Source organism: Phascolarctos cinereus, unplaced genomic scaffold, assembly GCF_003287225.1.
Source record: "Phascolarctos cinereus isolate Bilbo 61053 unplaced genomic scaffold, phaCin_HiC Scaffold_4;HRSCAF=312, whole genome shotgun sequence".
Taxonomy (NCBI): Eukaryota; Metazoa; Chordata; class Mammalia; order Diprotodontia; family Phascolarctidae; genus Phascolarctos; species Phascolarctos cinereus.
The window spans coordinates 94,096,752-94,122,132 of NW_027555847.1; the positions used below are offsets into that span (position 1 = coordinate 94,096,752).

Here is a 25,381-nt window from a genome sequence, read left to right on the forward strand (position 1 = left end):
CAGACCAAACACTTGACACTTACTAGCTGTGTGACCCTGGGCAAGTCACTTAACCCCAACTGCCTTAAAAAAAAAGGTAAAATTATATGTATGTCAAAGACCTGCTCAAAAATATATTTCTTTATGATTTATTATCAGTAAGTATTTGATTTGTATACCTATTTTATATACCTACATACCTGGGTCGTGTAAAAATTTCTCAGGCAAAAAGGTGCCATGAATGGAAAAAGTTTAAGGAGCCCTGCTCTCGAGGAAATAAGTATGGAAGTGACACTGTAAAAGTCTTAAGTGACAGGTATTAAAAGAATGGACAAGGATGGTATTCTTACTGGATAGCCAATTTCCTTTATGCTTTTGATTAAAAGATACGTTTTTTCTGGTTCTAAACAAACAAAAACAGCACACTCTCTAGTCAGAAAAATCCAACTAGAGTTGAAATGTTCTTAGGTTATAGTAGCAAAAGACTTCAATTAGGACTATAAATTAAAATAAAAAAGTTTCAGATTTGGGCCTCCTTCAGTCTGATTAACTAACCTTACATTTTCTGTAAGAAAATTCACTTCTAGAAACATATTTATGGCCAACTATCAATAAGATTCGAGAAATGAGAAGTATACTAAGGGGTTGGTTTGGTTGGGAAGCAAAACAATTATATGAAGCTTTTACCAGTCCAGCATTCAGCTTGCTCTACTTCTGCCAATGTTCAGGGGAACTCTGTTAATGGATATCATAACTTCTAGTCTACTGTTAGAATTTCAATATAGTTAATCCCTATAGTATCTTCAATCTACTCAGGCAGTTGCATATTCATAAGCAGAAAAATGCCAAGAAGGCACAAAAGCATTATTCTATTGCATGAGGTAAACTCATGCTCAGAAAAAGTGTCCAGTATAGCAGAGAAATAGCATAAGAAAGCAATGACTATCTATTTCTCAGTCAAATGAACATTAAAAAAAGGATCTGCATGCCAATCAGTAGGTATCTGAGATTTCTATTTCCAAGTACTTGAACTCCTAATATATCACTGAAATTTAGAAAGGGTAGGGGAAAGTGGGGAATGAGAGGGAGAAGACATTTGCTTGACTCACTTTAGGTTCAATCAATCAACAATAATGTTTCAAAACTGTATTTTACCTAGTTTTCTTTTGACATGATTCCCTCCTCCCCTTAATAAATATTTATTTTCTTTCCTTACTTCTCTTTGCCCCAAGTAAATAACAAAAGAAAATCAAATATGCATAACAAAATAAAGCAAATTCCTTTAATGACTATGTTCAAAAATGTGTCTCATACTAAATTTTAAGTCCACAAATTTTCTGCCATAAAAGATGTGGTTCATCCTCAGTTCTCTGGAATTATAGTTTGTTGTTGTATTGATCAGAGTTCTAAAGACTTTCATAGCTGTTTTCTAGCATAATATTGTTGTGATAGTATAAATTGTTCTACTTAATTTCACTCTGAATAGGTATAGAGATCTTCCCAGTTTCCTCCAAAACCATTCATGACATTTCATAGTGCAATAACATTCCATTACATTTATATGACATAATTTGTTTAGCTATTTTTCAATAGGGAGCATTACTTATAAGTCCCAGTTTTTTGCTACTACAAAATAAAGGTGCTATAAATATTTATAAACTAGGGTTTAAGTGTCTTCTTGTGTCAGGCATTATACTAGGCACTGGGTGATATGAAGACAAAGGCTAGAACTCTTCTATTCACCTGGATCCCATATCCTCCAATCTACTTCAGTAGATTATCACTATTATCATCCCCACTTCCTATCAATTTCTCCTTATCTACTAATTCCTTTCCTTATCCTGATTTCTCTTACCCTTAACTCACCTTCACTTGAACACTACTATCCTTCCATCCTAACTTCCCCATTTCTGCTAAATTCCACTTCCTCTCCTCTCACTACTATATAGACTCTGAAATCTAGCCTATTCCTTAATTTTCACCTTCTTGACCTCTCTGAAATCTTTGACAATGCCGATTATCTTCTCTTCCTGGGTACTCCTCTCCAGGTTTTCATTACACTTCTCTCCTTGCTCTCCTATTTGTCATATGTTTCTTTCCAGTCTCCTATGCTGGTTCTTTATCCAGGTCACATCCATTAATAGTACATGTGCCTCAAGGATGAATCCAGGGCCCTTTTCTCTTTTTGCCCCATACACAGAATTCTACACACTATTCTTTGGCCAAATTCTGCCTGTTGCCAGTTTTGAGACAGTCTAATTGAGCTAAGAATGGTCTTTACATGTCCAAATAAAGTTTTATTGCATTTAAAAACCACTTAGCTCCATGGCCATACAAAAACAAGTTGGGGCTGAATTTGGCCTGAAGGTCATGTCTAATTCATCTGGTGATGTCGTTAGCTCCCGTTGGATTCTGTTATCTCTATGAAGATGATTCCTACCTCTATATATCTAGCCCTAGTATTTCTCCTGAACTCCAGTCCTGTCTCCCCCTTCCTTCTCTCTCCTCAACAAGTCTGGAAAAAAAGAGTACAGACAGGACACTTATTGGTAATGCTATGAAATATATTTCAGAAGATCCTCTTTGCAAATGCACGAACCAATTTTATGTGGAACATCTCTTACAACAAGATACAGAGTTGAAAAAAAGATCCTTTGTAGTAGGATACCACACAACAAACACATTGTGGTTTGCTTGAGAATGGGATGAGAAACTTTTGCTTGCTATTTGCTGAAACATGACATCTGCTTCATGTACCAGATCGCCTGTGTGGATGGTATTCATAACAAAAAGAATATGAATCAAAAAAATTAGTTGGTGGTCTTTGCTGATTATAAAGCCAATAAGGAGATTACATGATATGGTTGAGGGATAAGTCACAGGGAGAGTGTCACAGAACTGAAAGAGTTCATCAAGGAAAGCAGTTGCCTATTAGATATCTCAAAGCAGAAGTCTGTCAGCACTTCAAATTCAACAGATTCAAAATAGGACTCATTATCTTCCCCCCCCAACCTTCTCTGTTCCTTCTGAACTTTCTTTCCTATTCCTGTCGGAATCATACAGGTTTGGAATCTTGGCCTTATTCTTACTTACCTTGTATCTCAATTAGTCACTAAATCACCACCTTTTTCCACCTTTACAATACAGTCCCCACGTGCTCCTTTTTCTCCACTTACATAGTGACTACTCTAGTTTAGGTCCTCATCTTTGGCCTGGACTACAGAAATGGACTTTTAACTGGTTTCCCTGACTTAAGTCTCATCCCATTCCAATCTATCTTCCTTTCAGCTCCCACACAGATTTTCCTAAAGTAAAGGTTTAACTATGCCAAACTACTACTAAATAAACTTTACCAGAGTTTTTGTGAGGATTAAGTGAGTTATTTGTAAAAGCCATTGTCACAGTGCACGTATACTGAAGGACTGACCCAGAGAAGACACTGCATGGCAAATAGGGGGGCAAATGATCATGGGGAGGGCAGAATTAGATCGAATGATCTGGGACAAAGGGAAATTTCTACCATGAGGCAAAGCTTCTATGCGCAAGGCAATAAATGAACTTGTTTAAAGAATAGGAAACTTCAATTTGTTACTCTAGAAGCTTTAATTCCATGAGTTTCACAAAAAGACTAAAGAAGGAATAAATAAGTATAAAGACCATGAATCAAAGACTAAAAGTTTAAAACAGAAGGAGAAGAGATTAATGAAGAGGAAATAGTAAAGAAATCTCTTTTAGAAAATGAAAAAGAGTAGAGAGGGAGGAAAAAAAAAACCTAGGAAACAAAAGAAACTTAAGTAAAGGAGAAGACTGGGGATCTTTAATTAACAACTAAACTGGGGGAAGGGGAAGAATTAGATAAATAAAAAGTGGGAAAGGGGGTTTGATAATTTAAGTAAAATTCCAAAACTAGGGAAAGGAATGATATGGGAGTGAAGGGGTTAAGGGTGAGGAAGATAAGACTATGGAAAGCACGACCAAAAAAAAAAAATTGAAAAAAAATTAAAAGCCAATGTTGCAAAATTTCAAAGAACAAGCATGGTTCCAAAGAGCTATGAGAGGACACTCCCACACTAATCTGCAGTGACTGGAAGTCTATGAGTACTGTACATTGCATATATTTGCAGACTTTGATATAATGATATGTTTTGCTGTGCTTTTTTGGGGGAGCAGTTTCTTCTTTACCTTTTCTTTTAAAAATGATTATTTGTTATTGTTAGAATTAGAAGGGCTTATGTTTCCACAGGTAGAATAATGCAGAGATTTAAAGAACAGCTCCAGGAAGTAAGTACACTGTAGGTGGGCTCAGGCTTAGCTAATAAAAAAGTAAGTGGATTGCTCCAAAAAGACCCCAAAATCAAGATGAGGGTCAAGCCAGCTCAGACCAGTTAGGGTCAACCTGAGGACACCTGAAAAGTGCTAGTGCGCCTGCTTAATGAACTTCATTACTATTATCTGACACACCCCGCATAAAATTAGAACTTCATTAACGAGTCATGGGATGTATGACCAAGGGAGGGGGAACATACTTGAGCATATCAAGGGGAAACATGTAAGGAAAGGTGTAACCTGGGAAGGGTTGGACCAATCCCGGCCTGGGAGGTTTTGCCCGCCAAATTCAACTGCATAAAAGCACACTTTCCCTTGCACTCAGGGCCCACCCCTCCTAAAGAGGGGTGAAGCCCGCTTCTGGTCAGAAATGTCTAAATCCTCCGGACTTTCTTTATAATAAATTTTCTTGATACTAAATTTTTGGTGTCAAGTCTATTTCTAACAATTTGGCGCCCGAACGGGGACTCGATCTGGATTTCGGAGGGGATAAGGTAAGACATCCCGGGAAGAGCGCTCCCGCTATATTTCAGCGGTCTTGGTGAATTGAGCCTTTCCCAACCGAACTCCTGATCTAGGACCACGTGGAAGAAGTCCAGGGGATTGGGGAAGCCGCCGGCAGACCACAAGAGCCAATATATTGGGCAAAGGTAAGAAACAATCTTTGCTGGTCTCAAACTCTCAAGGTCCGGGGATCTGACCGGTTAGCCTCGAGCTAGGAACAGATTCGGAGATGGGAGGGGCAAATTCTAAGGTACCTGGAAGAGAGGGAGGAATCCCCAGGGATGACATTCCTTCTGATAGCCCTCTGGGAAGGGTGTTAGAAAGTTGGGAGGACGCTCCCAGGACTAGAGGGAAGAAAATGATTAAATATTGTTGCCAGGAGTGAACTAAGGAACCTGTCATGGCACCATCAGTGTTTGGGCCTAAATTTGGATCAGATGAGGATTGGATTTGTCAACTGCTAAATTTGTATGTAAATGATAAGAGAGAGGCCTCTCAAGAAGAAAAAGCTTATGCTGGTTGCTGGGACCCAGGGGCTATAACCCCAACAGCGACAGGTATATTGTTAAGTCAAGTAAGAGGAAAAGAAAAGGAAAAAAAAAAAAAGAAAAACCTCAGAACCCATTCAAAGGGGACCCTAGGACAAAATGAGTTTGTTTTGACCAGTCAAGGTTAGAAACACAGGATTGTGCACACCCTGTCTGTCTGTCTATGGATGTTTTGTGTCTGCCAGAAAAATTTTGGGGTAACTTTTGAGGTCTGAGATTGGAAAAGGAACAGTGGGAAAAACCTCCTGCCTCAGGCTTTCTGGGGGAGATTGAGATTAGAATAAAAAAGGAGAGAATCTCTCAGAAGTTAGTGGAAGGCCAGCAAGCAGCCTTTAACTGATAAGGAGCTTGCAGCCCAAGATGGCTAGGGCCAAGAGAAGAAAAAGGGCCCAGGATCAGAATTAAGGTTTAGTGGGATCCCAAGGCTAAGAGTTTGAATGGCTGTCTTTATCCCTCCCGCCAATGTGTCTGGCATAAGGGGCAATGTGCTTAACATTACAAAAATAAGGGTTTTTAACATTATAAAAGCTATTTGGGGAAAGGCAGAGAGAATGCTTTTCTCTGGGTTTGCAATTCTTATGTCCCTTCTGAGTCCAAAGCTGTCCCAGCCTTGATGAGTGGGTATTTGTTTTGAGGTAAGCCACCCTTGGATATTGATTCTGGCTGCCTTCAAGGTGTTTTAAAAATGTGAGGAAGTTTGACTCTGCTTTGGGTAGAATTGAAGTGAAAATTTTGCAGATCATTGTGATTGGAGATTGTTACATAAACTGGGCTGTTCAATTACTTACTGGAACTCTAGAAGCTTTCTGCCTAAGGGGAGAAAATTGATTAGGCCTAGTTAACATTGAAGTAGGAAAGAAAAAAGGAAGATAATTGTTTAAAGCAGGAATTATTTACACGTGTCTGTTTAAGGGAATATATAAACATGTGGAGAATATTTCCTTTTAAAGGGCTAAGAGTACTGGATTTAAAACAAAAATGTTTATCATATATAGCAATTATAAATTAGGATCTGATTGGATTTAAGTTTACTGTTCTATAAAGGAAAAACATAATGGTTATTATGGAAAAGAAAATGAATGATGATTGTAGAGTGCTTAATACAATGGCATATGTTGGAAGTGGCACTATTTATTATTTAATGTAATTGTTAAAAGTACTAAGAGTAATAAGAGTGATAATTTCTATATGTGATAATCTAGAAATTCAATTGATGTTATCTGAAGTTTATTGTTTAGGTTATTACTGTATTTCTAAAATTGTATTTCTAAAACTCTTAGACTGTAAAATTTGAGGGACCATTGTGAGGTAGAAATGGTGTTAAAGTAACTCTTGGCCTAGAATGGGTCTTTAGTGATAAAGAGTGGAGATGTCTCTTTATCTTTAGTGATGAAATTGAGATAATTTGAAACTGTTAAATACCTAGTGAGGTATATTGGGTTTTAAGACTATGATGGTAGATTTTCATTTAAAATCTTGACTATTATAAAAATATATGGTGGTTTAAAGTTATAGTCTCAACATATTAATGATGAGATGAATGATTTTCTGTACAAAGTGACTTAGAAGAACATCCATCTAAATTGATAATGGGTCGTTTCAAAGTTTATTACAATTGTGGAAATAATTACAAACATATTTTATTGTGGAAAAGCTTATTGATATGTATTTGGAATTAATGAGGTATTCTCTCATATCAGGGCCTCAATTAGAAATTAGAAAAATATATATGTACATATGTGTTTTTCAAACCAGGCCTTCTTTAGGATAATTATTGGGTTTGTTGGGGGATGGGCCATTGAAGTTGAATCTGGTTGTGGCCCGAGGCTATCAGACCCCATAGATAATAAAGAAAAGCCAGTCTAGTGGGATGGGAGTGGCCCCAGGAGACTGTTAAACCTGGTGAAGGGGTTCAGAAACAGAGAAAAGGTTTTTATAATAATTAATTGGGTCTGGTCCAAGTTTTTAATATACTGCTTACATATTTCTGAATTTTCTTATGTGATGTAATCTGGTAAGCAATTGTATTAGTTATGTTGTTGGAAGAGCAATTCATTTTATAACCTAGAATGTTAAATTAAGAATTGTGCCTTCAGAGAAAAGGAAAAAAAAAAGGAATGGGTAAAGGCTGTTGGGGTATTCTATATGACCCTGTTCTGTAACATTTCCTTTTTAAGTACTATAATTTGAGAAATGAGAACTTAAAAGTTTTCTCTGTTTAAAGGAAAGTTTTAGCTGGGATTATTTGGCTCTCACTTATGAAGTTTAAAATTGTTAACTAAGCTATTTGGAGTTACTGTTTAAGTGAATTACTGGTAGAAGTATTTTTGTGTGTGTGTAAAGAAACTATGTAATTATGCAAAGAAAGATTTTGTAAAATCTCATAATTCTTATCAATCCTGTGCAGGAGTTTTGTGAGGTGGAACTCTTACTGATTAAGTGGCCCATTGCAGACACCTCTGGACTAAAGAAATTAGGTAACTAGGAATTTTATGGTGATAATCATTTAAGATCAATTGAGCCCCAATAAGGGCCAAAAAACCTGAACTGATCTTTTCTTCCTGAGTGAGCTAAGAATGCTGATCAAGAGCATTCTTATGTTTATGACCACTGAGGCGCCTTTAACCCAGACACTACCTTGATGGTGGTAAAGGAGACCCAGATGTCCTGGATCTGACATTTGCCTATCTTATTTAAATTTCCTTTCTCATGCTTAGGTTAAACATTTGGAGACCATGAAACTGAGTAACCCAGACATCCTGAGTCTGGGTGGAATATCACTTATCACTAGCTTGTGGTCTCTTTAACCAATGTTCAGGTTGACAATGGTAATTAGGAAATTGTAAGCTGTTTTTAAGAAAAGGAGATACTTTTATGAAGAAGATGTTTTGATGAAGTCTTTGATATTCTTTTAGAGGGCCCACTAAATTTCTATTTGCAAGCTAATTTGTTGCAGTAATAATTTATTGTTGATGAAAATTATGTTCAAATCTCTTATGAACTTAAGAGTTTCATTTCTGGGTTTGTTGTGTCCTTGGATTGGACTTAACTGGGTGCTTTTAGAGAAACAGTCTCAATGGGAGCAGTGTCAGAGATCTAAGGCTAGTGATTAATACTAAAGCATATAAGCTGTAAGTAGGAAAGATCTTACTGTTTTGATCTGAATTCATTCCATGGCCTAGAAAGAGCTAAAATTACTATTTAAACTTATATGTATAAGATTCGAGTCCTGAAAGTGTCTCATTCTTTCAGATTAAGGATGGTTAGGGATAGATAAGCTTGAGAAACAGAAAGGCAAATCTATTTGGAGTAGCAACTTATGATCTTAATGGAAATTTGATTTTACTTAGGATGTTATTAGGAACCATAACATGTGTAGGAAGTTATGCAAGCTACTCACTTTGGAGATGTTCCCTAATTAATGTGAACTATAGTCACACCTGAAACTCTGATGAGGGGAATTTGCTATCTAAGACCTTGGAATCTGTTAATGAAATATTATTTTGAGTCTAAATCCAGGTATGGTTAACAACAAACTGATTGAGCTACTGACCCATGACGTCAGCAACCTGCAAAGAGGTTTGTGAGCTGCACCTATGAGCTGCAAGAAGGTGTTCTCATGGGAAGGTCGGAGAACGACTTTTCTGCATGGCTGAGGTAGGATTCTCCTGACTCAATTTCCCCACTGACACCTGGCAGACTTTAAACCTGGCTCAATGCAGTTGGTCATTATATAACTTCTGCCTGGAGTTGACATGAATCTAGGGAAGCATTGTTCCCTTACTTTAGTTATGTTCTTTCATGGCAAATTCCTATATTCATAAGTTTGTAAGCATAAATATTGAATCTATTAAGCAATAGATTGATGCGGGAGCATCTGAGGTTATTATAGTAAGATGAAAAAGATTGAGTTATTTGGCCTAGAATTTCAGAATTAAGTATATTCCTGTACAAGTCAGGAGCCTTTAATTTCTCATAATGGTTATGATGAGGTCTGGAGGTTTGGGGTGCTGGGACTCTAAGGTCACAGCACAACGGTCCCTTCTGAAGAAGTTCAGCCCAGGTCTTTCAGCCAGGGGGGAAGTTTGTTGGAGGTAAACCATATGGGCCAGGTGACCCCCATAAGGAGGAGCAGGCATGAGAAAGTCTGCATTTTATATAGGGGTCAGGGTGGATCTTACATTCACTAAAGTAACTTTGAGTGACCAGAGGAAGGGCTGGGAAAGGGGTCTAGGAGAGAATTCTGATTGGAATGTCTGAGAGATTGAATAGACAATGGGAACAGATAAGGGAACTGGAGGAGGAGGTTTGAAAGGCATCTGAATAAGATCAAGAAGTGGGGCCAGGCTTTCAAAGGAAGATGGGGAGCTGGGGCCCTTAGACAAATAAGAGCTACATTCTTTCTGGAGCAAGAGGCAGGGGTCGACTTGGACCCTTACCCCATCATTAGGGGATAATTAGGCCAGGAGATTGTGGAACAAGGATATTATTCTGTTACTTAGTTAATACTTAGTTAATGTTAAAGTTATCTCAGTTTGTTACAATTAATGTTAAAAGAGGAATAGCTTATGGCTTATCTTGTAAATGCCTTGAAAGAAGCATCTACTTTAATTAAGGATTATTTATTTGTACATGACTAGAAGTTGGGATTGTTTAGTTATTTGATATGTGCTGGTTTTAAATTAACTACTATGATTAATTCCTTAGTGGAATCTCATCCTCCTAATGAGGAATATGAATAGGAATGAATAATGAACTAATGCAAGGTATAAAACTAGAAGTAATGCAGAATGTAAGGCTAGGTTCTTTTTTTTTTTTTAAATTTGAGTGTCTTGAAACATGACAACTGGACAAAGTTCCAATTTTGATCTTGTAATGGTGAAGACATAGGGGTTGAGTTAATTTTCATTATTTGCCCTGGTTATTGGCAAGGTAATTTAAAATTGTGTTGAGATCCATTTTGTAGGAGAGTGGATACAAGAGGAAGGATCTCTGTAGGAGGAGCATCTGAGGGACACTGTTTGAACAGCACTTAGACAAGAAGACTTCACCGGATGATGTCGAGAGTGTCAGACAGCGGTATGAGAAGAGACTTTTGAAGCTTTAAATGGACAATTTATCATTACTTTTGGGTCTCTGTATTAATAAGGGGACTGCCCCTTTTATAATTTGTCAATGCGTCGGTAAACCCTTCCCTTCCTTCTCTCATAGTTTTAAGTCCCCAAAATCCCTTGATGAAATGTTGCCCAGCAGCGCAGTCCCAGGTAGAACTATCACTAAGGCATTGATAGATAACTGATTAAAGTGATGGTTAGAATCCTGGTCTGGCAAATGGAAGGGAATAGCAGCATCCATCATCACCTCTCTAACCTTAGCTGCGGGAGTTTTAACTGCAGTAAGGTGTTGCATCAACCCTTGTATCAAAGGACTAGTGCAAAAATTAATAGAAACAGCACTAACTAAAAGTATCCCAATATGACCAGCTGTGGGAATTCAGGTAACAGGATCAAGTGGAGGTAGGATGATGATTGAGAGTTAATGATCATTCCTCTCCTTCTGATGAAGAATTTGAACTAATGTTAAAACACTCTGAGGAAAGACAACAGGAACAAAAAGTGTGGAAACATAATTCTTATTGGGAAGAAGAGGAGGGAATTGTTAGAATTAGAAGGGCTTATGTTTCCACAGGTAGAATAATGCAGAGATTTAAAGAACAGCTCCAGGAAGTAGTACACTGTAGGTGGGCTCAGGCTTAGCTAATAAAAAAGTAAGTGGATTGCTCCAAAAAGACCCCAAAATCAAGATGAGGGTCAAGCCAGCTCAGACCAGTTAGGGTCAACCTGAGGACACCTGAAAAGTGCTAGTGCGCCTGCTTAATGAACTTCATTACTATTATCTGACACACCCCGCATAAAATTAGAACTTCATTAACGAGTCATGGGATGTATGACCAAGGGAGGGGGAACATACTTGAGCATATCAAGGGGAAACATGTAAGGAAAGGTGTAACCTGGGAAGGGTTGGACCAATCCCGGCCTGGGAGGTTTTGCCCACCAAATTCAACTGCATAAAAGCACACTTTCCCTTGCACTCAGGGCCCACCCCTCCTAAAGAGGGGTGAAGCCCGCTTCTGGCCAGAAATGTCTAAATCCTCTGGACTTTCTTTATAATAAATTTTCTTGATACTAAATTTTTGGTGTCAAGTCTATTTCTAACAGTTATGTATAATGTCTCAGGGAAGGAGATTGGGGGAAATTATGTTCATATAAAAAAAGCCATCAATAAAGACTTATTTTTTAAATGAAAGAATTTAAGGGGAAGCTCTCCTGTGCCACTTCATCCTCTCACTTTTTAAAAAGCATAACTTAGTTCTCTCACTGCCTGTTTGTATTTCCTAGTTCTGTTCTCTAGTCTATGACCTGGGGATGCCCTTGAGGTTTACCACCATGCTTAATCCTACCTGGCTTTGTTGATTCTGTACTAAGCCTGCTGATCCTGTTCTTGAGTCTTTTGGCTGTTGTCCTAGCTTTGGTCTTGTTCATGCTGATTCCAGCACTTCATTTATCCCACTTCACCTTCTTTCTGTTGCATCTGTCTTTATGGACTATGGACTACCCTATCCCTGCTGGTGTTGCTAAAGAACTTTGTAGTAACTGAGCTCTGCCCTTGGTCTGAGCTGTGTGTACTAAAGATTCAACCAAGATCAGGAAAAATTCTAATTATTTCAGTTAATCATATGGCAACTTAATAACCTCTATCATTCTTTTACAAAGAAGCTTAGCTGTCCTTCCCAAATTCCATTAAATCTTTAATGAATTATGGCAATTAAAACAAGATACAGGAGAAGGGGGAAGTCAAAGCTCATTTTTAAAAATTGAAAATATTAGTGAAACTTCAAAAGAACAAATAGTGAGTCCTTTTCTCAGTCATTGGGGTATCTGGGTTTATCTTAGAAAAAGAAAATGGAAAGCAAATGGGTTGGAGGAAAAGAAGAGGAAGAGGAGGGAGGAACTCTTACACACTAGGGGCACATAAGAAAAAGAGTATATTGAGATGAAGATAGAGGAAATGGGCACCAAATAAATTTTACACACAATGTGAAGAGGACAAAAGAATGTTGAACACATAAATGTGCATATTTACACACAAAGAATGTTTGTTAGCTTTTTGCACCTATCCTCTTCCACTGATCAACCTCTCTTTTTTGACCAGTACCAAACTGTTTTAATGATTATTGCTTTGTAGTACAGCTAGATTTCTGTCCTTCCTACTTTTCTCCATTATTACTTGAGATTTTTAACTTTTTGTTCGCAAAACACTTTACATGTTCTCTCATTTGATTCTCACAACAACCCTTTTGCAGTGGGTGTTATTATATCCTCATTTTACAAATGAGGAAACTGAGACTGGAAGAAGTTAAGTGACTTCCCCAGGGAACCATAGCTAGTAAATGTCTGAGGCAGGATCTAAAACTGATTTTCCTGACTCCAAGTTCAATAATCTTACCCATTATACCTCGCAGATGCCATATGAACTGCATTTTTTTCAAGCTTTTAAAAATTCTTTTGGTAGTTTAACTGATATAGCACTGAATAAGTAAATTAATTCAGATAATGTCATTTTTATCATTTTGGCTCAACCTACCCAAGAGCAAGTAATGTTTCTCCAATTATTTAGGTGTGTTTTAGAGTTGAAGCCATCTATTTCCTGTGTGCATTTTGATAGACACAATTAAAAATATTTATACTTCTGTAGCAACCATGAACAGCATTTCTCTTTCTAGCTCTTCCTGCTGGGTTTTGCTGGCAACATACAGGAATGCTAATGATTTATGTCAATTTGTTTTCCCTCACACAACTTTGTTGATTTTATTTTGAAATAATTTTTTGGCTGACTCTTTTTCATTTTAGCTAAGTAAATCAAAGTATTATCTACAAAAAGTGATCATTTTGTTTCCTTTCTACCTATACTTATTTCAATTTGAAGAGCTGCTGATGAAAAGGCCGGAACTGAGTAGAAACGTAATATACAAAAAGAGAAACAGAGGAAAGTAAATAAATCTGATCAGCTAGAAGAGATTAACTGATGAATTGTTCACATATTATTGGGAGAAACGAAAGAATATCCTCTAAAAACCCTAACATTCTGAAGAGTTACTGAGAAAGTTAAATATGCCAAGCAGAGGACCAAAGGAGTGGTTTTATTCTGCTTTGATGGTCTTAGAAAAAGAAAGGAAAGCAAATGGGTTGGAGGAAAAGAAGAGGAAGAGGAGGGAGGAACTCTTACACACTAGGGGAACATAAGAAAAAGAGTATATTGAGTGAAGATAGAGGAAATGGGCAACAAATAAACTTTACACACAATGTGAAGAGGACAAAAGAATGTTGAACACATAAATGTGCATATTTACACACAAAGAATGTGATGGAAAATTTGGAACTATGCCCAAAGGGCAACCAAACTGTGCATAACCTTTGATCCAGCAATACACCACTACCTGGCCTCTATCCCAAAGAGATTATAAAAAACGGAAAAGGACCCACATGTACAAAAATATTTATGGTAGCTCTTTTAGTGCTGGCAAAGAATTGGAAATTGAGGGGATGTCCATCAATTGGGGAATGGCTGAACAAGTTGTGGTATACGAATGTACTGGAATACTACTGTGCTATAAAAAATGATGAGCAGGCAGATTTTAGAAAAACCTGGAAAGACTTACATGAATGGATACTAAGTGAAGTAAGCAGAACCAGGACATCATTGTACACAGCAATAGCAACATTGTGTGATGATAACCTATGGTAAACTTAGTACTTCTGAGGAATACAACAATCCAAGACAATTCCAAAACACTCATGATGGAAAATGCTAACCAGATCCAGAGAAAGAACTATGAAGTCTGAATGCAGATCGAAGCATTCTATTTTCACTTTTTGTTTTTTTGGTGTTTTCTTTCTCATGGTTTTTCTCTTTCGTTTTGATTCTTCTTTTACAACATGATTAATGTGGAAATATGTTTAACATGATTGCATATGCATAACCTATATCACATTACTTGCTATCTTAAGGAGGGATGAGTGGAAGGAGGGAGAAAAATTTGGAAGTCAATTTTACAAATATGAATGTTGAAAACTATCTTTACATGTAATTGGGGAAAAAATAAAATACTACTAAGAAAAAAAAGAATGTGATGCAGAAATACATTAGACAACAGGGAAATGCACAGGCATAGGGAGTTAGGTGGGTAAAATAAATGATGGGGTAGTAATAAGCAAAGTAAGGGGTGGTTTCAGAGAAACCTGGGAAGACACATGTAAAAAGTTGTAGTGTGAAGCGAGAAGAACTGGGAAGATAAATGATACAATAATAACATTATAAAGAAAAGGCAATTTTTTGAAACATTTAAGACATCCAATTGAGTGCACTGTCCAGCTAAAACTTCAAAATACTGAAAATGAAGTATTCTTTCTACCTCTTGAGAGGTGATGGGCTCAAGATGTAGTCAAACACAGACAGTGCGGCAATGTGTTACCAGGTCTTTATTTTTCTTTTTTCTCAATGAGGGGTTGGGGAATGGGGAGGGTAAGGAGAGGATAGCAAATTAATAAAGGAGAAAGAAAAGAAAGTCACTAAGAACATTTTTTAAAATGCAGAAAAGGAATTTCAGAAACAATAATGGACAAGCAGGAAGGCTCTGAAAGCCAGAAGTTGAATATTATATTTTAAAAGAAAAATCAAGCCATATATAAGTACAGATCTGAGATTTCATATACAATCCATTTTTTTTTCTGTTTTACTACGTATGTGGAAATGATTATTTTATTTGGGTTTCAGAATAAAAACAAATTACAATTCCCAGATGAAGAGAAAATAAGGGTACACAGGATCAATAAGATGCCTAGGGTGGATAACTAATCCCATGGGATATGAAGTATGGTCTTTTTGTTATAAAGCTGGCTAGATATCAATTTGGACTCACTCATTAACCAGTCAAGAGAGCTTAGTTCTGAGGAGAGAGTTCCAAACTTGAGTGGATCAAGTCCCCTAGAATATGGTCTCTGGAGAGCAAAGGGTCCCAGAAGGTAAAATAGTGGGGTAAATGGCAAGCAAACTAGACGGGACATGAAGCATGAAAGTCTCACCACTGATTTTTTTGGTGACCCTGTGCAAGTCACTTAACCTCAACCAGTGCCCCTAATAAACTTTAAAATACTGCATAAGATTCAGTTAATGTTAGAATAATGGGCTATGAACACTTTTTATTCCAGCTGTTATAACATAACCCCTTTGGAATAGGGATACAAGTCATTAATATAATTATGCATTTTATTTAGTATTTCATTTTTATATAATGAATATATAATTAGAAGTTAACTGTTTACTTCAAATACTAGAAAAGAAAAAAAAACCTAGTTGTTACTATCAAATCTCAGGCACCTAGGCGGTGAAGTGACTAAGAATACCAGACTTGGAGTCAGAAGATCTGAGTTCAAATTTTGCTTCAGACTCTTACTAGATGTGTGACCCCGGGCAAATAACTTAATCTCTTCTCAGTCTCAGTTTTCCCATCTATAAAAATGGAGATAATAATAGCACCACCTCACAGAATTGTTGTGAGGATCCAATGAGATCTGTACAGCATTTTGCAAATCTTTAAGTACTATATAAGTTAGCTAATATAATGATGATGATATTCATCCAAAATTCTATTCCAGACTCTGCTACAAGGATACTCCCAATTAGAACAATTCACTTCTTTTTATGGTTTAGTTTTCACTATCTTGGTGATAGCTGCCAAATACTTAAAGGTGGATTATTCAATATCACTACCATAAAATGCATTATACAACTTACTTCACATGCATTACTATCAATACTCTCCAATAAATTCCATGAGATTAACACATACTCGTGAAATAATATGCCACAGAGGAGCCAGAGGTCAAGAGGCTCTAAATAAGCACTGGTAATAAAATAGTAGAGTCTCAGAATTTTGTTTTGTTTTTTAAATAACAATAAGTCTTTTAACATAAGGCATGGACGGAGTCTTCTGGTAATATACCTACCATAAAACCCCAAAACCTAGCATGAAACTTTGCCTTTGGTATAGGTTAAATAAATATCTGTGAAAACAAATAGAATAAGATAGAAATGATATCACTTGCTAATCCAAAATGAATATTATGACTCAACAAGGACTGGAACCAATAAATTAATCCACAGATAGGGTAGACCATAGATTTTTCTGTTTCCACAAGAGAGGAAAGGAAGCAATTACTATACTAAACTAATATCAAGTACAAAAATATCTCAGTTCTGTCACTTCAGCAATACAACTTCCGTGGTGTAAAATCAATCAATATAACACAATGAAAAATTAAGCCTGTGACTTAGGCCTTTGAAACTGATGGTACAGATTTTTTCTAGAAGATAACACCTTGGCTTGATACAATGGAAGTTTCAAACATTTTCCCAATTTTTTGCCTACCTATATTGTTTATTTATTGAAACCAGATAAGGTGGTTTAAAGTTTTTCTGGGCAACTTTCACTTTCTATATCTTAAGAGATTAATATAGTATAAATTAACATAAGAGACGATAAGTGAATGAAGATAATAATGTGTAAAGAGCTCCTCTATTAATTCCCCACCTCAATTTACAGAAATTTATATCTATGGACCAACTACTTAAAAATATGTATTCTCTTTTTGAAGATGAAAAAAAGTCTGATTGTAAGGAGAGAAATTCTCTCTTTGTAACTAACCTGTTTATCCACATTATGAGGTTCAAGAGAATGACTACATGGAGCAGAATCAATTCTCCAGTTCTCCTTGGAGTTTTCTACCTTCAAGGAATCAATCATTCTGCACTGCTGTTTTATCAAATCTTCAGGCTGTTGGGCTTCACCAAGAACAACTGGGCCCTGGGAAAGAAAGTTATCACAGATTTTCAGAATAAACTAAAAATTTAAAAATAACAGGATAAATAGATACAGAATGAAAACACCACCAAGATACATTTATATAACTTGCCCTTTGCATTTTAATCTCTCTCACAAATTGGGACCCATTGGTCAATCTGTCACTTAGTCTGCTATTTATATAGCATTCAATTTTTCCAAACATACAAGAAAAGTGATTCTCCACTATATGAGATCAGGATAAAGAAAATTAATAAATTATTATGGAAAGAGAAAGAATAAGACAGACTAGCTGAAATACATGACTGTCCCTGGCAGCCCTAAAAAGTACCCTTCTGTCCTAAATACAAACTGCTTGAAAATCTCCTTCCTGCCTGTCCCAGTATTGCTTCAGTCATCAATAGCACCTGGAAAATCCCATTAATCTTGTTCCTCACTTTTCACTTTACCCTAGTTCTAATACAAGGCAATTAAACAGCAGTAAAGGGCTGGTGGCAGAGGGAGTTGAAGAAAACTCATTATAAGGGTAGTCTTCACATTAGAGTTCAGATTATTTCTTTATAATTTCTAATGGCTGATTCTACCTAGTTTTTTCCTTCTAGAATTACACTGAGGACTTCCACATGACTATCTTTCAAAATTATTTGAAGACCAACAAGGCTGTCCTTCCAAGTCTTGTCTTCACTACACCTAAAATCTCATTTTTTAAAAGTCAATTTCATGAAATGAATTTTGAGTGTCCTACCATTATACTTGCCCTCACTTTGGTTTAGCAATGTGCTCTTAAAATGTGGCACCAAAGGGGTAGGTAGGTGGCGCAGTGGATAGAGCACCGGCCCTGAAGTCAGGAGGACCTGAGTTCAAATCCGGCCTCAGACCAAACACTTGACATGTACTAGCTGTATGACCCTGGGCAAGTCACTTAACCCCAACTGCCTAAAAAAACAAACAAAAAATAAATATGGCACCAAAAGCTGAACATAATACTCCAGATGTTGTCTAGCATTAATCCTGCTGACACCTCTTTTCTGTATATTATATATCTCTTAGCCAATCAAAACGCTTGGGTCTATTCCATATGAACTACATTTATACAATCACGGACCTCTCATCACAAATAAAAATAAATACACACATATAAAAATCCTTTGTTTTTTTTAACCTAAGTATAAGCTATTTTTCCCTAATAAATTTCATCTTGTTAGCTGTCGATCAGACTGTGACTGTGAAGTTCATTCACTGTGGACTACAAAGCTGTTCCTGAATCTTGATCAAGTCACCCATTATGTTAATTACCCTTACCAGTTCTGTGTCAAATTCTTCCTATGTATTTATCCAAATAAATGGGGGGAAAAAAAAGTGAATAAGACAGGGGAAAGGATAGACTCTACAAACTTTCCAGGGTAAGGGCCACAGGCACCCAAAGCCCATAAGTTTGTCTAGCATAATTCAAGAGAACATTAATCAGATGCAACTCCTATTTGAAAAAAATTCCTAATTTATCACTTGTCTTCTTTTGAACCCATTGCTGATTCATCGGTACTTAAGACTATTTGTAGAAAGATTTTTTTCCTGGTTTCCCCTAATTCTGCCTTGAAATCTCCTTCAACTTGTTATGAAATTACTTGACTCCAGAAATGATTTTTGAATGGGGAATTCATAAGTGGTTTCCCATCATCTTGCTGTTCAGGGTCTCCGCTCCTGAGGAAATCTGTCCCACAGCTCTACTGAACAACGTTCATATAAAATTCATTTACTTTTTTCGGTGAGGCAATTGGAGTTAAGTGGCTTGCCCAGGGTCACACAGCTAGTTAGTGTTATGTGTCTGAGGCTGGATTTGAACTCAGGCACTCCTGACTCCAAGGCCAGAGCTCTATCTACTAAGCCACCTAACTGCCCCCAAATTTATTTACTTTTAAAGGAAAGGAAGATTACCAATCTACTATTACAAGTTACCCAAAAGGTACTGCAACAAAAGGGGAGGGGGGGGGATTAAAGAACTACAGGTGTTCTGAGTTCCACCTCTGAAAAACTCAAACATTAGAAATGAAATTTTGTTGTTTACCTCTTTATTGACTATGATACCTCATCAATGACCTCTTATGGAAGCCAACTAAAGAGATATAACAGTTTAAAACTTTTCCTCTTCCCAGTAAAGTATATAATTACTCTAAAAGCTCTTTAATTTTTTTAAATTTAATTTTACTTTTTACAATTATTTTCTCTCTTTCCTTCAAGGCAACCAGGTAGTACAGTGCCTAACAATGATGGTCCTAGAAGTCAGGAAGATCTGAGTTCAAATTCAGCCTCAGACACTTCCTAGCTGTGTGATCCAAGGCAAGTCACTTAACCTGTTTGCCTCAGGTTCCTCATCTATAAAATGGGGCCAATAAAAGCATCTACCTCCCAGTACTATTGTGAGGGTCAAATGAGACAAGAAGTATAAAGTACTTAGCATAGTACCCAGCACACAGTATGTAGCATATAAATGTTAGTTATTATCATCATTATTGTTATTATCCTATCTCCCTCCTCCAGAAAAAAAAAGACAACAAATTTGTATAGACAAATACAAAAGAAATTTCCACACTGGCTTTATCTAAAAATATTATGTCTTATTCTCAGTCTTTGACCTATCACCTCTCTGTCAGCAGGTAAGTTTATAAATGGACTTCTGAAATAGTCACTGTACTGATCAGACTTCTTAAGTCTTTCAAAGTCATGTGTCTTTAAGATGTTGTTGTTAGTGTATAAATTTTCTCCTGGTTCTGCTCACTTTATTTTGAATCCATTCACTTGGGTCTCCCAGAATTCTCTGAAACTGTCCCTTTCTTCATTTCTTGCAATGCATCAGGATTCCCTTAATTCATAACGCCATCATTTGTCAAGTCATTCTCTAACTAATGGGCTTTCCATTATTCCTTTAGTTTCCAGTTCTCTGTCAACACAAAAAGATCTGGCAGAAGTATTTTTGATAGGTCCTTCTCTTCTCTTTGATCTCGTGAGGGTCTCATGCTAACAGCTATATCGTTGGATCAGAGTTTGCATTGATTAATAACTATCAGGAACATAGTTCCAAATTGCCTTCCAGAATGGCTGGACCAATTCAAAGCTCCATCAACAGTTCAGTCATGTGTTCCATTTCCTGTAGGCCCTACAATAACTATCATTTCCTTTTCTGTCATCTTTGCCCATCTGATTTGAAGTAGAACACCAGTTACTTTTTAAAATTTACATTTCTTAGTGATTTGGAGCATTTTTTAATATGGTTACTGATAGTTTAGATTTCTTCTATTGAGCGCTGCCTATTTAAACCTTTTCAGCATTTGTCAAATGAGGAATGGATCCCAGAAAATTCTTAATGCTGAACTCTTGGCACCTCCACAAGACAGAAACAAAGATCATGATGGCCCTTTGGTATTATTCAGAGGCCCTGTTTCCGGCATGAAGCCTTGGGGTTAAATAGCTCTATACTTCCTCTCAATCCAGGCCTGCAAAATGAACCTTTGTTATTTTTTAGGGCTGTGACTTCTTTTATCAGACATACTCATGGTCAATCAGATGATTAGCACACAATCTTTTTTTATTGCCAAACAAGCTAAATGAATTTGGGATTGTGCTACTCCGTTTCTTTGTATTTTACTGGCCACTCAAGGAATAGATCAAAGTGTAATGTTTGTCCCTAATAATTGGTGCTGGCAAATAAGTGAAGTGAATCATATTTTTCTGTTTAACATGATTCTTTTAAGAAACAATTACTCAGTTATTGAGTGCCTCTACTGGACAACACTGTGCTCACAGGTACTACGGGGTAAACAAAAAGGAATGACAGTGCCTGTGTCCTAATGGTACTTAAAAACTATCTGGGAAGTTGAGATCTATGTAAAAATACTCTCTCTCACTTTATCTCATATATTCTCTCTCTCACTCTCTCTCTCTCACACACACACACACACACACAATGAATGTGACAAGTTCCATACAAATGCAACCTTTTCCATGCCCTCTGGTAGAGGGCAAAGGTGTGCTGTCAAATGACCACACAACGTAAGACAGGGCTATTACCCAGTTTACTTGGGTATTGTTTCACTGTGAAACTACTTTTGGCTCCTCTACTTTCAAAGAGAGATACAGAGACTCCTGGGAGTCAAACCTGTTTAGGTCAGAGTACAGAGAAGAAAAAAAAAAGATGCAGAGGAAGACATATGTGTGCATACAGAAAAAAAAGCATCTACTGTATAAATACTGGAACAGGAGAAAGGGAGAGAAGACCAGTTATAACAAACTAGGTGGGATAAAAGTACCTAGAATGCTCAGAAAACACTATCTATAGACAGAATCCTCTCTGGTAAAATTCCCACAAAACCTGCAAAGATAACAAGATAGTCAACGATAGCAACATATAATTTGCTGAGTTTTGTAGCTATGACCACTCAGTGGTTTTCACAGGCAGAGAAGTTACCAATTAACTAGCTATAGCTGTGAATTTGATGCTCAGGCAACACTCCTGGCTTTGTTAGAACTGAAATGTTAGGACTGCTATAAATAAACAAACAAAATACTAGGGGTATTTAGCAGACAAGAGAAATTTTGTAGTTGGAGGCCAGGAAAGCATTTGAAGATTACAATGGCCCAGCTAAGTTAAGTGCAAGAGATTGATAAATTTGGACATAAAGAACAGTTATAAAGGTGTCAAAAAGCAAAACTACTTAGAAGTCTATTCAAATCATCATTAAAATGGATTAGTCTTATTCCCTCAAACTTAAGATGGTAAGGAGAAAAATACCTTTTTAATTAAAATCAACCCAATTGTGACTATTCTTCAGTCAGGAAAGGCAGGGGGAATCTTTCACTATAGATAAGAATATCATACTTGAAGACATTATAAAGACACTAAAGCCAAGACTGCTGCTTGAAGAAGAGGCTGACAACTCCGTTTCCAAACACCTACCTTCCAGCAAAAGTCTGAAATTCACAATAGTTTATAATGATCAGGAAATCCAATGAAAACTACATTAAAACACTTCTCTCTCCCTAGAACTACATAAAAAAGTAATGTGAAATAGGACAGGGGCTCCCAGCAAAGCCAGGGCCAGAAACAGTGGAGACAGAGGCAAATAAGCTGTTAGCTTTCCAGTACCATGATAGCACAGTAAGACATATCTACAGTCCACAAGGTTCTGTGTACAGAGGCAATGAGAGATCAGATGGTGCTCTTAGAGGATCCTGGAAGTCCTGGAAAGCCACAGCAACCAGTGTGGTACAGAAACACTCAAAGCAGGATACTCCAGGCCCAAGAACTTTGAAGTCCCCAGAACTCTATCCTGATATGATATAGAGCACCTTAAAGATCTAGGCTTTAAATGTCAAAGATTGGAGGGGGTTGCTAACTCCATGAGGTTGAGGTCAGCCTAGAAACCCAGAGGACCCAGAACACCACCTGGCAAGGTCAATTATTCTGTCCAAAAGTGTAGCGGGGAGAGAGTTCTGATTTGGCACAACGCTTTCACTAAAAAGCTAAAGCTGGAGAGAGATTAGTAAATCAAAGAGGAACTGACTAGTATCAAAAACCAAAACGACCCCCCACCCAAAAACCCCCCCAACCCTGTAAAGCTAGAGATTCCCTCCCAAAGAGAGAATAATTCTGTAATAACTGTAATCAGAGACTCAATGGAAAAAAATAGGTTTTCCACAAAGATTAAATACCTAGAATAAATGAAGCAAAGTATATATCTATATCTACAGTTACATTTCCCTCTCCATATATACATACATATATATACACACACATACACAAGATATGAATGAAAATAAATAGCTTGGAAGAAAAACTGGCAGAACTTACTCAAGTGAAGAATTCTCTGAAAATGAGAACAGACTAGACAGAAATCAATGACTCTAGCAGATGGCAAGAAATACTAGAACAAAAGTGAAACAATGGGGGAGAAAACGGAGGAAACTGAATTTATCTGAGTTAAAACAAGTGACCTGGAAAACAAGTCAAGCAGAGAAAAATTTAAGAAATCATTGAACCCCTTAGTTTAAAAAAAAAAAAAGCCTGGAAATGTTATTTCAATAAATCTTAAATGAAAAGTACCTAAACCTATTAGAACTAGTGGAGATATAAAAAGTCTACCAATCACTTCCTAAGGGAACTTAAAAAGGAAAAGTCCCAGGAATGGCACAGTCAAAATGCAAAGCTCCCACGTAGAAGAAAAAATACTGCAAGGATCTAGTCAGTTAATAAACATTAGGTACCTGCTACATTCCAGGTTCTTTGGTAAATCTTGTAAAAACAAACATGACAAAGAAAATCAGTCCCTGCCCTCAAGGAGCTTACAACTAAGGGAAGACAATGCATAAAACAGAAGTTAAAAAAGGGATGGGGAGGAGAAGGTATGATAGAGAAGTCCAGAGGACTGCTGGGTGGGAAATGAAGAGATGACTCACTTTGATACCCCCCTCAAATGGAGGTTCTAGGAACAGTGCTCTACCCTCCATTCAGAGGAAGTGGTCCCAGAGGCAGAGGGCAGTAAAGAAGTATGAGTTTCAAGGTTGCAATGATTTTGCAGGATGATGAAGTTCCTGGGGCATGATGGAGATATCCAAAGGTATGCAGCTGGGTGGAGAAAAGAGTTCAAGTACCAAAGAACCACAATCACTATTATACAAACAAGACTGTGCATTCAATGTCTACTAAAAATGACAGGAAATCTTGGAATACAAAAAGGCAAAGACACTGGTTCACACTCCTACAAAACTGAATGTGATCCTCCAGGAAGGAAAAAAAAAATTAACTCTTAATAAAGTAGATGATTTTCAAGCATCTCTGATTTAAAAAAGAAAAAAAAAAGACCAGACCTCAGCTGGAACTGAGAAATAGGAGGGGATGAGTAGGAACTTAGAAATGCAAACACAAGAGAAATGTATCGATCAAATGGAAGGAGATGTTATGATGACTGTAGTGCTGACATTCAAACAGGGAGAGAAGAAACATGGGTCTCTTAAGAATCTTCTCGTCTTCAGAGTTAAATGAAGACATTACACAAGAACAACAAAAATCTTAGAGGCTGAGTGGTTCTGTTTTGAGGGTTTGAAAGTTGACAGGTAGAAAGGTGGAAATTGCTACTTCTAATAACTTGAATATATGATAAGGGCACATGAACATGTAGGAAAGGGTAAAGGGAATGAGAATCAGATCAAGCTCATTTGAAAGATAAGGGCGGTTTGTGTAGAAATACATCAAATTCAACAAGGAAACACAGAAGGAGTGGGATAAGATTTAAGAAGGGGATAATACTAGGGAGGGAGTAGATGCAAGCAAAACCAACTTCTTAATCCTTAAGGGTGAAAAAAGAAAAGCAAAGAACTAGAATCTAAGGAGGTACCCTTTGATTCTTCTTAGACAACTGGGGAATTCTGAAAAAGTCGTGGCATATGAATATAATGGAATATGACTGAATTTTAAGAAATGACAAAAAAGATTATTTCAGAGAATTTACATAGTATGAACTGATATAGAGTGAAGTGGAATGTATAGAACAATTTACACAAGGATAGCCAACACTTTGGAGAAAGGCAACTTTGAAACATTTCAGAACTCTGATCAATGTAATGATTAACTATGTCAACAGGGAACCTATGATAAGGCACATTATCCATCTCCCAAAAAAGAGCTGACAAACACAAGGCACAGAAAAGGACATACATTTTTTGATATGGCCATTGCTATTTCCTTGAATGTTCACTTGTTATAAGCTTGTTTTTTTCTTTCTTTCTCTTGATTTTTAATTAGGAAGGGAATGAGAGGGTAAAGGAGGGATTAGAAAGAGGGATGGCAAAGAGGAGAGGCTTTGAAACATTTTTAAAAAAATACTTAATAGACTTCCGCTTCCAGGAGCCAAGATGGTGGAGTAAAAAGGTAGTCACACTCACCCTCCCCTATCAACCTCTGAAAACCCAGAAAATATTACCCCAGAAAAAAAAAACCAACCCTGGAACAGCTGAACTAGAAGATGGGGAACAGCAGTGCAGCAGCCCAGCAAACCAGTCTCCCAGGGCCTCAGCAAAAATAAGGGAAGCAAGCGCTACAAAGGGGCCCAGG

General features: G+C 37.1%; 1 protein-coding gene across 3 annotated transcripts in view; it reads right to left on the bottom strand.

The window, feature by feature from the left end:
- The window catches only part of LOC110217054 (KAT8 regulatory NSL complex subunit 1-like), a 174,817-nt gene that overhangs the window by 70,057 nt on the left and 79,379 nt on the right, over positions 1–25,381 (bottom strand). For all 3 annotated transcript variants that reach the window (XM_020999204.2, XM_020999203.2, XM_020999205.2), the window contains one exon: positions 17,122–17,280. In XM_020999204.2, coding sequence (XP_020854863.1) covers positions 17,122–17,280 — 159 coding nt within the window. The remainder of the gene's footprint in view (positions 1–17,121; positions 17,281–25,381) is intronic.